Source organism: Nicotiana tabacum, chromosome 14 (assembly GCF_000715075.1).
Source record: "Nicotiana tabacum cultivar K326 chromosome 14, ASM71507v2, whole genome shotgun sequence".
NCBI classification, from domain to species: domain Eukaryota; kingdom Viridiplantae; phylum Streptophyta; class Magnoliopsida; order Solanales; family Solanaceae; genus Nicotiana; species Nicotiana tabacum.
The window spans coordinates 111,063,912-111,081,472 of NC_134093.1; the positions used below are offsets into that span (position 1 = coordinate 111,063,912).

The window sequence follows — 17,561 nt, forward strand, 5'->3', positions numbered from 1 at the left end:
AATAAATTGTGAAGGCTCCCGCGGTGAGATAAGAAAATGAGATATTGTGAATTTATTTATGATTTGGGACTACGAGGCGGTACCTCGATAGTGCCCTTGTTGATATTGATTTATGGCCATAGTTGCCTTCGATTAATTATTGTGATTTTCATAAAGTTGAAAGGAATTCTGTTTTGATTCCACGAGATATTATTTGCAATTACTTGGTGTCATTAAATGTGGCATACTATTTGATTTATTTTCATAGTCATTTTATCTTATTAAATTATTTAAACATTTCTCTATGTCATTATCTATTTTCCAGTAGGGCCTGACCTGACCTCGTCACTACTCTACCGAAGTTAGGCTTGGCACTTACTGGGTACCGCTATGGTGTACTCATACTACGCTTCTGCACATCTTTTTGTACAGATCCAAGTACATCTTACCAGTCTAGACGTCAGTGAGTTACCTCCGCATGGAAACTTCGAGGTATATCTGCCAGCGTCCGCAGACTCCGAAGTCCCCTTCTATCATTTTTATGTTGCTTCCTTATTTTTCTTTAAACCTTGATACATAGAGACATTGAGAATAAATTTTTAGAAGCTTTTGACTTATTTCTACCGGATTTTGAGAGTTGTAATTAATTGAATTGTAGTTCATTTATTTTAGATATTTATGATTATTCCGCATTGATCGGCTTACCTAGTCTTAGAGACTAGGTGCCATCACGACCTCCTACGGAGGGAATTTGAGGTCGTGACAGTATTGGGCTTGGGTGTTTTGGACCGTGTATGTGGGGATTGGGCTGATTAAGATTGGCCCAGTCCGGTTTTTTAGGCTAACTAACCCCATTTTGTTTAATTAACTTTTAAAATCTATTTAATTTAATCAAATCCTAAATTAAGTGCTAAATTATCTTAATTTGTAAAATTAAACCACCTATCTATTTGTATTATTTTCATAATTATTTAATCTTCAATTATTAAAAGAACAAATTACTAATTCTAACGCTAAAACTAAAAATATTTCTTCTAATAATATGATCAAATTATGTAATTAAGTGCTAAATTAAATTAAAAACCTAATAATGCTATATGATGAAGATTTAAATATTTTTTGTAATTTTTTATGATTTCAGAAATGCTAAAAATGCGTGAGAAATGCAACTAAATGCAAATAATTGCGAATAATTAAAAAAATAAATGAGAATAATTTATTTATTAATTTGGTAGGAATATTTGGTAGGGTAAACATTACATGCTCACACTTATTAATTTTTGTCTATGAGCTATAAGGCAAACCTCTTCTTTCCAAAAGACCAAAAAATTAAAATTTTAATTTGTTTTATTTACTTGTTGATAAATGTATTTTTTATAATATTTGTTTGTTCTGATTTTAAGTCATAAAAATAAAAATAATTTTCATAAAATACTCTCGCAAAAGTTCTCATAAATCACAATAAAGTACATAAGACTTATAAGAATTATTTTTGGCGGGATTCCTTTTCTTATTGAGCTAACTAAATGAGATCAACATTCATATTTCTTAGAACTTATACTTTCTTATTTAATATTTACTTTATAAGTCAAACACAAAGTTTAATATATAATGACGTGAAGTACACGTGCAACGCACGTACACAAATGCTAGTACTATATTAAAAGTACGAAGGCCCTTAGCGAATTGTCGTTCGTATTTTTTGCCCCTTAAAAATAGTGTTCACATTGGACAAGATTGTAATTAATTATTTTTCTAATATTTAGAATTTTAAAATCAAATAAATATATTCTTATTAAATTTTTCCTTATTTGATCTATGTAGAACTCCTAATATTTAAGAGTTTGAGATTGAGTAAGATTTTACCTCAAAATTTTCTATAAATTAGGCCAAGTAATAACACCTCACTTTTAACTTCCCTTCACGTTAAGTTATGGATTCCAACAAGGAAATAGGACCGAAATCTATAGTTATTTCTTTAAAGAAATACTTTTATAAGGTAAAATTTTAATGAACTTTAAAATTCTAAATATTATGAATTTCTACCTAATTCAAATAAGAAAAGATTTAATAATTTTTTAATTTAATTTTAAAGTTACAAATATTACGACCCAAAATCCTAACCTGTCGTGATGGCGCCTATCTCAGTACTAGGAAAGCCGACAACACCAATAACCCACGATTTTCTTTAAGTTTGAAAACATAATGTTTAATACAATACCAAAAGTCTAGCAAATTCCGACACAACACTAAAAATACGAATCACACATAGATTCAAGCCTAATGAACTTTGAAACTTTCCATTTCTACAAACAACGTCGAAACCTATCAAATCACGTCCGATTGAGCTCAAATTTTGCACACAAGTCATAAATGACATAACAGACCTATTAAAATTTTCCGAATCGTATTTTGACCCCGATATCAAAAAGTCATCCCCCTCCCCCCGGTCAAACTTTCCAAAACTTTAACTTTCGACATTTCAAGCCTAATTCCTCTACGGACCTCCAAATAATTTTTCGGACACGCTCCTACGTCCAAAAATTACTATACGGAGCTATCAGAATCATCAAAATTCAAATCCGAGTTCGTTTACATATAGGTCCATATCCAGTCACTTTTCTAACTTAAAATTTTCAATTATGAGACTAAGTATCTCATTTCACTCTGAATTCTTTTCGGACCCGAACCAACTAATCCGGCAAATCACAAAATAACTGTAAATCACAATTTGAGCAGTAAATGGGGGAACGAGGTTATAATACTAAAAACGACCAATCGAGTCGTTACATTCTCCCCCACTTAAACATACGTTCATCCTCGAACGTGCCAAGAGTTGTTCCAAGCCATCAAATCACTATTCCACCTTACCACTCGCGTACCCCTGGGTGATCCCACGTCACCCTATTCCACATAGGCCTGACAATACAATACAACTGGAAATCCTTAATTTAGCCTTAGCCCAAAAACCTTGGAATTTAATTTCCAACCTCTAGAATTTCTTTTCAAGACACGAATCTTATATTTACACACTGTATAAGCCTAAACAAGTTGTACCCAGCAATAACCATAATCCCAGATACAATAGTATTATATACTACACAACTCGCATACTCGTAACACCATCTCTGATCACAGTAACTACTCAAAACCAACCAAGTACTAGTATAAAACCCCCACAGTCAACATAACCTCATTCCACAACCTTCGTACACTGCCAATGATGAAAGAAACAATTAAAAACACATAACCACTCATCAGATCAACTAGCCATGGAGCTCTCTCGCCCCAACCAAAACCATAACCCTCTTGAATATACCATAATCAAGCTTGATAGTACTCATTCTAGGTCCAATGACCTTATATTATTAAACATAACTATCTCACAGACACGCCACATCAATATAACTCCAGCCACCACTGCCCAATCCGTGTACCCAAATATAGGAGATGTATCAAGGAAGAGAACCATATTGCAAGTTCAACAAGCACCACCACAACCACCATGTTACAACCAACTCCTCAAATTTCATGAAGAGGATAACCGTAGGTGCATGTACACAATTCCTCAAATACGCTGCTCATGTAATTTTTATCGTAGAGGAAGGAAAGCAATGAAATCCGATAAATTATCAAAGAAATAAAATTCCCACACACGGCACGGATAACTCACGTGCCAATAATATGAATCGCCTGACATGGTCACAGGCCTCCAGTCCCAGCATATCATACATGAGCAATTAAACAAGTACACTTGTATATGATAATGAAATAAGATTCTCATGCTCCTGGACTGGTATAAATAGCACGCCATAGTCTAAGCATGTGCAAAGTCTCCTATCACACTTCAAATGTGCAAGTTAATGCGGAAATAGTAACTACCCCGTTTATTCAGGGAATCATCTTCTTTGTAACCTCAAGTATAGCCCAGATAGTTCTCAACAAAGGTACGAATACGGAAAATGTTATAACTTTACGCTTAACAGTTAACTCTAGGCATATTATAGCCTAAGCATTCTTCCGATATGAATACTTGCTCTAATGCCCGCACATGGGCTCAAACCTCACATATATGCACACTCATAGTGCATAGCTATCACAAATAGTTAACGCAACTAGCTCCTCCACTGAGTTAAAATAAAATACTCACCTCAAACAGGCCGCAACCTGAAACAATATACTTCTGAGAACTCTCAGTCTCCAAATTCATCAAATACATGAATCACCGTAACTGATCCCAACTCCAGCACTAGAATGACTAACACATCTTCCATTCACGATTTTCCCATAAGGAATACTTTTATAATTCTTCTGTGCCATATAGCGATAATTTGAATATCAGCAGTCTATCAACCAGGTGAGTACTTCAATACCAATGAACATATGTAAGTCAAAACACAATGCGCCTTTTGAAATGCACACCCTTCTCAGGGATTACCGAGCAGTTATAACATTCATCTAATTATCTGAAATTAACTATTCTGTCCAAAATTCGTGATCTTCCTTTCAAGAATGAACTGCCACCTTGTACATGTAAATCTTAATCCCGCGCCACACACCACATCTATCCTGTCATCATGTGACAAGCACGAGAATCTCATTATCAACTTTGGGTAACCATCAAATTACATACCCGGTCATTACGTAGCCTCCATCTTGCTTCCTTCTAGGAGGAATTCATAATACACAACACATTTCCCATACCAGTAGAAAATATCCGGTTCAAACCATGGTAGAAACAATCAAGAACACTTTGAAATCTGTTTGCACATAACCAATCTATAAAAACTGAATTCCTCTAACTCGACCAAGCCACGTAGGTTACCAAACCCAAGAATATTGCTACCAAAATATTTGTAGAGTCTCACCACATCATAATTACCCCAAAAGAGACGGACATGCCATTACCATACTGGTCTCGCCTACTACTCAGTGGTCCTGTTTACTTGAGTTTCTTCTGAATTATCCTCAAGTTGATACTTCTCCTTATTAGAACTCCACGATCCTTACCTAAAGCTCACTACCAGACGTCCTAACATAAAATCGCTTCACCCTAATGCCCATAAATTCATATATTCTTCTTAAGCACCTTCATAAGTAACACAATCGAAACGTCCACTCTGAAAATACCTTATGTGAATTTAAAATTGTTCTTCTTACCCTTCTTACACTGAAATGTAGAATCCATAGTCATACCGAATTACCGTACGTCCCGATACCATCCAATGTAAGTAACCAATTCTAGTGATATACAAATTCGAAACATTTTCAATTGCTACATATACATTTTGAATCCATTAGAACCTTCTAGAAAGTCCTCCACTCTACTCAAATCTAAATTACACCGCCCGAACGAGCCGAAAGACACGTGCTCCCTTAGCTTGACCACACTGAAAGAAGTAACCCTGCCTTAACGTTACCAATCAAATTCATACTTTATGCGTACTACATCCAACAATAACAACTCGATCATCCCAGGATTTTCATATACTCATAAGTACAGTATAACCTGTATTCGGGAATTTCTTTACTCGAGTCATCCTCGATCTCAACCTCTGCAAGTCATAACTAATCCACAAGTATGCCTCGTACCAAAACAAAAATTTAACACATAACCATGAAATCAAATTGTCAATAGCAGGCTCCCCCACTTAGCCTTAAGCTGCAATTATATAAAATTAGAACCCATGAGGATTTTTCCTTCTCAATTATCAAGATCTTGCACCGTTAACCCGCCAAATTTCTCGAAGTCTTTTGTTAAGCTTTTCATGAACATTCTGAATTGCCAACCACAGTCACACACTCAACCTCTTATCGGGTAGCAAGTAATATTCCTTGTAGAAGCTTCATCAACATCATGCCACCGCTAACTGCTAACAAGAGATAACCCACCTGTGGAATTCCTTACCGACATCTCCCAACGACACTGCACTGGGTGCAACGACCACGTAATCAGTAAAATCTCCTGAGCTCATGCTCGCCCACCATTTGTATAAGTCTGCACTTTTCCTTTTGACATAAACTGAAAGTTCAACAATACCTTCTGAACTCAAGTCATATTGTGCCTGAAACGATAATCAGATCTTCACATCCCTCTTCATTTCAAACAAACTCCTTTCTGCCATATTCAATCTTTCTTCGTACAATAATCATCACTCCAAATAAAGTCCGTAGGCCAAATTACATTCTATCACAATTCCAAACCGTTCTACACTTTCTCAAGGCACGCGACTACCCTACCACAGAATCCATATGCTAATCTGCCATTCTTACTTCGGTTAAACCATCTCCTTTAAGCAACTTCTCAACCTCTACTTCTCCTACTTGACCTGCTAGTACTTCAACCACTACGAAATACTTCCCGTCATGTCTTCCCTCATACTTTGCTGTCCGACTATTGCATCAAATCAAAATGCATCTCTGTCGTACCTGAACCAATAAAATGTTACCGACTCTAAGCCTCTTCGAAGATCATCCTTCTTGAGCCATCAACATTAGAAATGCCCATTCGCAACCATAATTACTACACAAGCACTTGCTCTTCTTGACTCCAAACTCATTGACAAGACATGAAAATTTAATTTGCCCCACAATTTGATAACGTGAAAGATCCTTCAATATACTCACAACTCGAGACTGTACGTCACATCAAAACGAAAATAAAGCACCTAATGGCCTTCCTTTACATTTCAAGGAAACACTTCTCGTCACATTTAAATCGTCTTAACACATCCCGCAGTTACATCATACTCATCACAAAGCCATTCCACCGCTCATCGAGCCATAAATTCCACTCGTAGGGACTTACCGGACATATGAGTCCAAATATACATGTTACAACTGAAGCTACCAAGCCTAAGTTGCGATCTAAACCTGGCCTCAAGTCCTCCAGACTGGCCCATCACCAGAACATGGAATACACGTCTCAAACATCATTTATGGAATCACAAGCCGGCGATGCACAGCTGATACCGAGCGCTCATGTGCGCATACGAATGTGTGGAAGGAATTCAAAGAGTTATGTTTCAAGCTGAATCAATTCCGCACGATAGAATACAAGAAAGTGAAATTTTTCTAAGGGTTCTGCAGCCTCTCAAAGATAAGTGCAGATGTCTCCGTACCGATCCGCAAGACTCTACTAAACCTGCTCATGACTCGTGAGACCTATGTTACCTAGAGCTCTGATACCAACTTGTCACGACCCAAAATCCTAACATGTCGTGATGGTACCTATCTCAGTACTAGGCAAGCCGGCAACACCAATAACCCACGATTTCCTTTAAGTTTGAAAACATAATGTTTAATACAATACCAAAAGTCTAGCAAATTCCGACACAACACTAAAAACATGAATCATACATAGATTCAAGCCTAATGAACTTTGAAACTTTTTATTTCTACAAACAACACTGAAACCTATCAAACCATGTCCGATTGACCTCAAATTTTACACACAAGTCATAAATGACATAACAGGCCGATTAAAATTTTCAGAATCAGATTTTGACCCCGATATCAAAAAGTCAACCCACCGGTCAAACTTTTTAAAAATTCAACTTTCGGCATTTCAAGCATAATTCCTCTACGAACTTCCAAATAATTTTCCGGACACGCTCCTAAGTCCAAAATCACCATACGAAGCTATCAGAATCATCAAAATTCAAATTCGAGGTCGTTTACACATAGGTCCATATCCAGTCACTTTTCTAACTTAAAATTTTCAATTATGAGACGAAGTGTCTCATTTCACTCCGAATTTCTTCCGGACCCGAACCAACTAACCCGGTAAATTATAAAATAACTGTAAATCACAATTTGAGAAGTAAATAGGGGAACGGGGTTATAATGCTAAAAACGACCGGCCGGGTCGTTACAATAGCACGAAGGCCCTTAACGAAATGTCGTTCGTCTTTATTGCCCTTCGTAAATGCATTTTATGTTGGATAAAATTGTACATATAAACACAAATTAGAAAACCCAAATTACAATTACTTATTTATAATATTTTTCTTATAATTTTTAGATCATTGCATTTTGCTTCATGCAACGTCTATACTGTAATGTCTATATTCTTATTGCTTACTGTAAAACAAAAATTTGGTTGAAGGGAACTACATTAATGGTCAAGTTCTTTTTTTTTCTTTAACTTGCTTTGTAAGTTTCTTTCTTTGTTTCTAATGCACTTTGAATTTGAATTTTATTCTTATTATATTTGTGAGTGTTTCAGTTATAAAATAATTCCTAGATTTACATGTCAAATATCAGCTTTTATAGTTCTAACTTTTTTATGTTGTTGATTAAATGAACAGTTGAGTCAATCTAAGTTATCAATTATGGTAACTGTTTTGTTTTCCACTCTTATATAAGACGTGATTGGCTTATTTTAATTTATGGTATTTGGTCTTATTTTAATTTTATTGTATTTGGTTATATATACATGTATACCTTTGTACAAAAAGACTTTTTGCAGCAATTTAAGCTTATATTGTTAAAAAACATAATTGTGTACTTTTGGGATGACATCGTCTAATAATCCTCTTATATTCAGGATTTTTACAGTCTAATGGACATATAAGTGAGTAAAGTTGAGGTAAGATATCCTCTCTATATTTCCTTCCAAGGATCCACAAAGAAAGTAACAAAAATAAGCTATCAGGGACGACGAAAATTTGAATATAAATCGAGACTTTATATATAATTTTAATGTATATTTTTAAATTTTTTAATTTTATAACGATTGACATGCAATACATGTGTATTACGGTGTAACATATAATGCAACCATAAAAAAACACGAACGTGCACTTGCACTTACATAAGCTTTGATGTTTTTGCATAAGTTAAATAAATATTTTTATGATGCATTATGTCAAAATTTTATTATCGCTCCACAGAGACTGCACGTAATCAGTCTTTTTTTTTTCCTTTAAATATAGATTTCATATTGAAAAAATTATTATTTAACTATACTTCTAACCTTTAGAATTTTGAAATTAATTAAGATTTAGCTATTAAAATTTATCTTATTTGAATTTATGATAAACTCCTAATATTTTATAATTTAAAATCAAATGAGATTTTACTTATTTTTCCTTAAGCTTTTATGAAATTTTGCTTTTGTATTCTTTTATGCCGTCTCTCTGTTGTTTGTGAATTTTTTTTCTTTTCATTTTTTGTCAAGGCATTTATTTTAGTACAATTATTTATTATTAAAATTAATTTAAGATGTAACTTACTTTTATTTTAAATATAGTTTGTATTCATACAAACGACTAAATTGGTAAACAAAATAACAATCCTTTAAAACTTTATATTAGCACCATTTTAAAAAGAATCTCAACCTTATTCGGATTTTTTAATTACTATGCACTTACGCGTTCTACTTTCGCATATTAATTAATAAATTATATCATGATATAGCATAAAAGACAATGAAGGAAACTTTTACATGGGGGATGTGGTTGGGTTTCATCACAATATCAACAAAAAATAAACTTTTTTTTAGAACTTATATTTTTTTTAAATATTTGTTCAATAACTCAAACACATTATATAATAATATGTACATAATTTTTTAAAAATATATATTTATTGACATAGGTACACGCGGAAAACACGTACCCTAAAACTAGTCTGCATAATAATTTAGAAAACGCTTATAACCACTTTAATTTCAACCATGATATAAATGGTGGAGAAAAAAGAAAAACTAAAAAGGTCAACCTAGATTTTATTCTTTAAAAGTTTATTGCGAAGGCATTAATTCAAAACCGAACAACTTTCTTCAATTAAAAGTACAAACACTAATACAAGAGGTACTCAAATTGGCAGCTTATCAAATGTATAGATGATTGTACAAACAAAGCTAGTGTCTATAAACTTTCCAGTACAGATTCCGTTTTTTACATTCCCCCATTGTAGCAAGAAAACTATACCGTATAACGATTCTTGGCACCTTTGTCGAGCCTCTTTGCGTCGTCCTGCAAAAGAAGATGATTATGAGTCTTGCAAATTATGAAAAAACGATTTCAAGGCATACCATAAATAAGATGTCATACATGAAATATGAAGCCAATCGAGTCGCTATAATCTAGAAACTCCTTCCATTGCTTACCAATGCTAACCTGCAAATAGAAGTTTCAAGAGAACAAGCTTGATATCAAGTATTAACATAAAAATTAACAAACTGGTAATAGCTGAAAGGATTCAATATTGTCAATGATGCACAAAAGGGGATCCACTTGCGAAATTAGACTAAAACGGCCTGGTATTTCAAATGGATGAGGCCATCAAAAAAGGGGGAATCGGGAACGTCGACCATTATATATTCTAGCAGAAGGGAGTACGTGCACTGGAGAAAAAGAAACTAAGGGAAAGGGTGACAGAAAAAGGTATTTTATCACGCATAAAATAATACTTAACCCTTGGGACCACCAAGGGATTCCCTCTGCCCTTAACCAGGTCTCAGGTTCGAGCCCTATGAATGGAGAAATATATGATAGGGAGTGTTTACCTTCTAGAAGGCCCTACGCGGCAGGAATTCCAATTAGTCGGGTCAGTGAGTACCGGATACCAAATTGTACACCAAAAAAAATACTTAACCTTTGGGATAAAAGAATTGCAAAGACTTTTTGAACCGGCTGCAGATCTTGGAATGATGCCAGAATCTCCTAACACTAGATACTTGGTAACGACATATCAAGCAGGAATGCAACAGACTATTTGACAGCAATATCACGGCTTCACAGAAATAACATCCTACACCTGGACCAGTCCGCAACATTATCTTTTCCTCTGTAAGTTCTCTTTATCCAAGCTTCACACAACTCAATTGCCAAAGAAGCAATAATTTATCGCAGACAAATTAGCACTTTGCTTCATACATAGGCATATTTCCTTTTGGCTTCCAGCTATATATATTTTTCATATAGTAATTCACTATCAAAGGCTAAAAAGTTTGACAAATAAACCGGGTGCTGAAGTTTGAGGTATCCTCTATTATCTAGAATGTAAACAAAAGTACAAAACCGTGCTATACATCTGATGACTTCCCCTCTAACTTCCCCAATGATACATGTATGACATAGGGTACTATACATCAGTTTCTCGTTGTCAAAAGAAGTTATGTCAGGAATGAAACTCTATATATATATATATATATAGCTTGCCGGCACCTCGACTATTCCACTAGTATATGCTACCTCCCACCAGTACAGGTACCGGGTAATTCTACCCACCAATGCTTGGATATTGGAAGAAATCACCTAGTATTTTTGCTTCCGCTGGGATCTGAACTTTAGACCTCAGGGTTCTCAACCTACTTCATTGACCACTAGGCCACATCCGTGGGTGCAATAGTCGCTGACATTATATTACAAGTTATCTTATGACATTATTGTCAAATGGAATCACAAGATGGTATAGATGATGTATATCTTGAATAAACATCGGCACTGCATTATGTACACAACAAAAATGTCTGTCCACTTGGTCAACGAATACGACAAACCTGGTCTTTGACATCAAAAATAAAAAGTACTCCCTCCATCCATTTTAAGAAAGAAAAAAAAGACTTTTGAAACTTGTAGTCTAAAACAAGCCATAGATATTTGTGTGGGCTATATATCATTTCATTAAGTGTAAAATGGAAAGTTCAAAGTTAAATTATTCCTAAATATAGAAGGGTATCACTCTTTTTGTAACAAACTAAAAAATAAAGTGCATCACATCAGTTGAAGAAACGGAATACTATAAATAGGTAATTCACTGGTAACAAGCAAATTACCTGAGCTGTTTCATTTACAGCATTCTTGGTCCATAAAGCTATTTTTTCTCCCTTAGCACGGCCAGCACGGACACTAACTACTGCTCCACAAATTTCATCTCCATGATCGAATTGATGTCCAATCATTGCCAGCAGCTACAATAATCCCAAATGAGAAAATAAGAGTTAAGAAAATACCAAGGGGAAAATAACTTTACTAGAGTGCGCCCTAACATTAAGAACTGAATTAAAATATCTTTAGCATACCGTGTATAGCCAGCTGGTATCAGATTTACCCTTACTAAAGCTCATTGTCCACTTCCCTCCATTCGCACATACAGGATCTTCCCACTTTGGCTCAATTTTATGCTTAAAACAATGAAAGTCTGCTCCCGTAACTAACTTGCTTGGGTGGTTGATATTATTGTAAACACTGTTTGCAGAATTTAAGCGAGATGGTTCAAGGATTTCATCAAGAGCTAACAGGATAATAGCATTTGAAAACATCTAATCCAAGATGCAGAATATCAAAATAGGCATGACATAGTCCAAGTTGTACAATAACTCAAGTGCCTTGAGAAATTAGACTGATAAAGAACTCACCAAACAAGGTGCACGCATCCTATGTTGCGCGGACTCTTCAAAATCTTTGCCGCACCCGTATCAACACGACATGGGTGTGGGTGTGGAATCCACACCGGATTAGGTGTTTATAGTTTATTAAAAGAATTATTAGATTTAGTTTAATAACTTTAATTAATCGAAATATATACTTATATATGTAGTAATATACATTTATTGGTTGTATCCCAACACCTGTACCCGTACTTGAATTCATATCCCCGAATCCTAAAATTTATGTGATGACAGATCCGGCCTTTAGATCTGCACCACTATGGTATACCCGCGCCCGCATCCGAGCAACACAACATGCATCTAAGGCAGACACCAATTTCAAATCATCACCACCTAACTCAAACCAGACAACTTAAATAACCAAGAATGACATTGAAATACTGGTCTGCAGCTACGTTTAGTCTCATCAATCTAGAGGGGAGATCAGTGTAATTTTAGCCTAATTAAGGAATAGAAAAGCAGATATCTTTATCTTTTTAAATGAATAATCAGCTTGGTATATGAAGACAAATGCACATAGAGACGTCACAGGTAAGAACTTAGGGTGTCAAATGGGCGGGTCAAAATGGGCTGAGTTAATAAATGAGCGGGTCATTGATCCGCCCAAAAATTACTTGGGCTGAGATTGGTTGGGCCAAGATGGGCTAAAATTTGGGTCATAGCCCAACCCGCCCAACTCTTACCAAACTTTAATTAATATGTGTTGTTTTCTTATGAATTGTATAATACTAAATAAGACTTTTTCTTTTCTTATGGCCATATATAACATATCAAACAAAAAAGAATTATTTTTAAGATATTCTGGCAAAGTTACTCATGGATCAATTTGGGCTAAATATCAGTACAACTTTAAAAGGGTTGAGATGGGTTGGGTTGAGTTCAACAAATGGGCGGGTCAATAAACAGCCCAACCTTGAGCGTGTTGGGCGGGTCATTGGGGCTTGGGCTAAATTTGACAGCCCTTTATATGTGCATTTAAGAAAAGTAATAATTGGTACTTGGAAAATAGTAACTATAATATCCTGCTTAGGAGAGAAAACTAAAACCAAAGCATTATCCACTACCTTATTAGCTCAAAATAGTGCCTGCAACATATCCTTAGTTGCTAATATGGATATTTGACTAACAGGTCAGATGTTCTTATATTGGAAGCAAAAGAACTACCCGACAATATAACCGAATTGAAGTGATTCCTAGACAAGGTGGTGAACCGAAGAGAATGAACTTTTAACAAGTAACTTTTACTTTCCTAGAACTTCTAGGGTCATTCTTTACCCCATCCAAAATGTCTCAATCTCTTTTCATATTTGCACTTTCCCTACTTTACACCAGATAATTCTCTGTCTTCCAACCACCAAAGAGGATATATCTATTCATTGAAAGTTAAATGTAATGAGTTCGATCCATTAACCAAAACTAAAATTGGTAAGTAACTGAGAGAAAAAATTCCATTTTTTAAAGTAACTAACTGGAAAAGTCAGTTACACATTACAACAGCATCAACAAAGCAATGTAGGTACTAATACAACTTGCATAAATTTAAGCTCAAACCAATTCAGGCACTCCAAAGTAAGATTGCCCCTCGTTGCTGCATTAACTGAACACCAAGGAAGGTAACAAAAAATGCAAGGACAGGAAAAATCTGATAATTGTGAAACAAAAGTTCCTTAAGCTGAAAATCAAACAAGATAGTCCCTCCGTCCCAATTTATGTAATGTTGTTTGACTGAGCAACAACAACAACAACAACATACCCAGTATTATCCCACACCGTGGGGTATACGGAGAGTAGTGTGTACGCAGACCTTACCTCTACCTTGTGAGGATAGAGAAATTATTTCCAATAGACCCATTGTTTGACTGAGCATGAAGTTTAATAAGGAAAAATAAAAACTTTAAAACAAGATAGACATTTGTGTGGCTACAAATCATCTCATGAACAGTACAATGAGAAGTTTAAACTTATTATTTCGAAATATATAAAGGTGTCTTTTTTTTTAACAGATTTAGTGTCACATAAAATTGAAGATTTCAGCCAATTTCCCCTATATGAAGGCAGATATTCAGGAGCTATTCAAAACCATAATTCAACAAAATCCTATAGCACCCACAAAATTCTTGAACAGTAAAACCCCATGATTTACTTACAACCAAAGAACACAACAACCTAACACGAAATATAATACTCGCTCCGTCCCAATTAACATGACTAGTGTTTGATTCGGCACGGAGTTTTAAGGGGGGAAAAAGGATTTTTTTTCATCTAAAATGAGTGATACATTTGTGTGGCTATAAATCACATTAAGGGTAAAATAATATTTTAAAACTAAATTATTACTAAATATAGAAAGATATAATTTTAAGGATACTAAAAAGGAAAGACTGTTATCTAAATTGGAACAGAGGGAATATGAAAAGGCTTACCCCCAAAAATCTTCGATAGTGGAAAAAGTGTAAACTTCGCGAAGGAAGCTACCCCAAGCAGCTTGTCTAGATTTCGTATTTTTATCATACCAAAAAGTCCAAGAATTCTCCAACAGGTGCTTAGCTTTGATTTCTTTGCTCAAATACGACGCCGTATCATCTGATTCCCCCACGATTTCTCCTTCTTCAGGTCCATCGTCGGCTACTTCTACTTCATCTACCCGCAATTTCTCAGATTCCTCTGCCATTTTCGTGTGTTTTCTAGGTTGTAGCTTGCTTTTTAGTAATAGATTTTAGTAGGAAAAGGGGCACTTGTAGTTCTTCTTTGGTTCAAGACTTCCTTTTCCTTATTTTGGACGGTAACTTGAAATAATGAGAAATTTTCAAAAACCAATATGTCATTATTAGCTTGTTATAGCTATTATTTATTAAATTACTTCATATAGCTATATTTTCAGTTGTTATATACTATATTCGATGTATTTTTACTACTGTATTCATGAATACAATAGCAAAACTCAGGCGAAAAACAGGAGAGTCCAGCTAAGCAGAGAATGTATTCGGCTGTATTCGCGAGCTGTATTCGTGAATACAGTAACGAAATTTGAGAAAAAAAAGGTTTTCATCTGTTTAAAAATGGTAAGTGAATCAATTAACGCGATAGACTCCTAATATAACTCAACAAACTCAATTATAACACATAAAATTTATATTTTCAGTTATAGAAAAAATTCTCATCAACCGAAAATCACCCCAAAAACAGAGCAATCTTCAGAGATTCAATTCATCCTTTCTTTTTTTTAGTGGTATCTTTACTAAAATATTTTTTAGTGATATCTTTACAAATAGATTTATATATTGAAATTATATAATTACATTGAATACAGTTAAATACATAAAAATATATTGAATACATGAAGTATAGTAGGTCATCTATAGTGCAAAAATATATGAATACATACTGCAATTACATTTGAATACATATATACATATATGAATACATAAATTATATTAATTAAAAAAATATATGAATACATTCATAGAATACAGCGAGACACTGAATACAATAAAATACATGAAATATAGCGAGATACATTGAAATACAATGAAAAAAAGACAGTGAATACAATAAAATACATGGAATACAACGAGATACATTGAAATACAATTAAAAAAAAAGGTAACAGACTCTTTAAGTTCCTCATCCCTAAACTCCGTCCCCAATCCACCGATATCCAGGCCGCTGCCATGTGGAGCGTTGCCGCCGGTTAAATGAAGACAGTTGTTGAAGAAGCACCAATTTAAAGGATCAAACGAAAACTAGAGACAGAACTTCTTCAGATCTCACAAGGCAAACATGAACAATCAATGCAAAATTTAAGAAAAAATTAAAATGTGTAACACAACTGTGTGAAAGAAATCGCCGGCCAGAGGAGGAGGTTAGGGGTGACACAACAAGGAAGGGGGGAAGTGGTCGCTGGCCAGATCTGTCATTGGCGGAACACAGCCCCTGCTAGGGTTTCTAAAAGCAGGGGAGGAAAACTTACGAAAAAGAGAAGAAAGAGGAAAGAGAAAGGAGGAGAGAGCGAGATAGAAAAATAATACACGCGTATTTAATGGTTTAAAGGTAGGAAGTAGCCATAAATAGATATTTTGTTATAAAAATTAAAAGGTAGCTATAGGAGATAATTTTTTAAAAGAGTATTTATTTATAATAAATAAGGTATCAACCTTTGCTATATGAGGTAAAATTTCCTAAAATAATCTTTATCTGAGACCTAAAGTTCAAAAATAGCCATTTTTGAACTAGTAATTAAAAATTAGCCACAAATTCAAAAATCGTTAAAATAGTCTTTTAGTTTGGATTGGTAACTTAAAATAATCTTCTACCCGAAACGGTGGAATATTAGTGGCTAAATTTCAAAAAAAGCAATTCTTTGGACTTGTAATTGAAAATAGACATTGATTCAAAAGTCATCAAGAAATAATCCCTTAAGTTTGGACAATAACTTAAAATAATCTTTATTCGAGACTATGGAATATTAATAGATAAAGTTTTCAAATATATCTATCTTCTGGACTTGTAATAGAAAAATAATCTCGGACTCAAAAGTCATTAAAAATAGTCCTTTAAGTTTGGACTGTCGTAACTTAAAATAATCTTTATGCAAGACGGTAGAATATTAGTGGCTAAAATTTCCAAATATATCTATTCTCTGGACTTGTAACAGAAAAATAATCACGGACTCAAAAATCATTAAAAATAGTCCTCTAAATTTGGACTGTAACTTGAAATTATATTTATCCAAGACGGTAGAATATTAGTGGCTAAATTTCAAAAATATCCATTTTTTGGACTTGTAATTGAAAAATAACTACAAACTTAAAAGTTATTAAAAATGGTCCTTTAAGATTGGACTGTAACTTAAAATAATATTTATCCAAGACGGTGAAATATTAGTGGCTAAATTTTAAAAATATCTATTTTCTGGACTTGCAATAGAAAAATAGCTACCGACTCAAAAGTCATCGAAAAATAGTTTCTTAAGTTTGAACTAAACTTAAAATAATTTTTTTCCAAGGCAGTGAAATTCTAGTGGCTAAAGTTCAAAAATAGCCATTTTTCTGGACTTGTAATTCAAGGATAGCCACAAAATAGCTAAATTTTGGAATTCATGACATTGTTATGGATTTGGAACTTTAAAATGTGAAACTTCATGAGAGTATCTTGGATGAAATCCAGGATACTATCATGAAAT

The 17,561-nt window shown here is 34.3% G+C and overlaps 1 protein-coding gene across 1 annotated transcript; it reads right to left on the reverse strand.

The window, feature by feature from the left end:
* Positions 1 to 9,738: 9,738 nt before the first annotated feature.
* LOC107772960 (eukaryotic translation initiation factor 4E-1-like) lies at positions 9,739 to 15,167 on the reverse strand. Its single transcript, XM_075229869.1, has 5 exons — positions 14,803 to 15,167; positions 12,011 to 12,176; positions 11,765 to 11,899; positions 10,038 to 10,103; positions 9,739 to 9,959 (listed from the first exon to the last, which is right to left on the reverse strand). The coding sequence occupies exons 1-5, from the start codon at positions 15,048 to 15,050 to the stop codon at positions 9,909 to 9,911; spliced, it is 666 nt and encodes a 221-aa protein (XP_075085970.1). The 5' UTR covers positions 15,051 to 15,167; the 3' UTR covers positions 9,739 to 9,908.
* Positions 15,168 to 17,561: the final 2,394 nt, after the last annotated feature.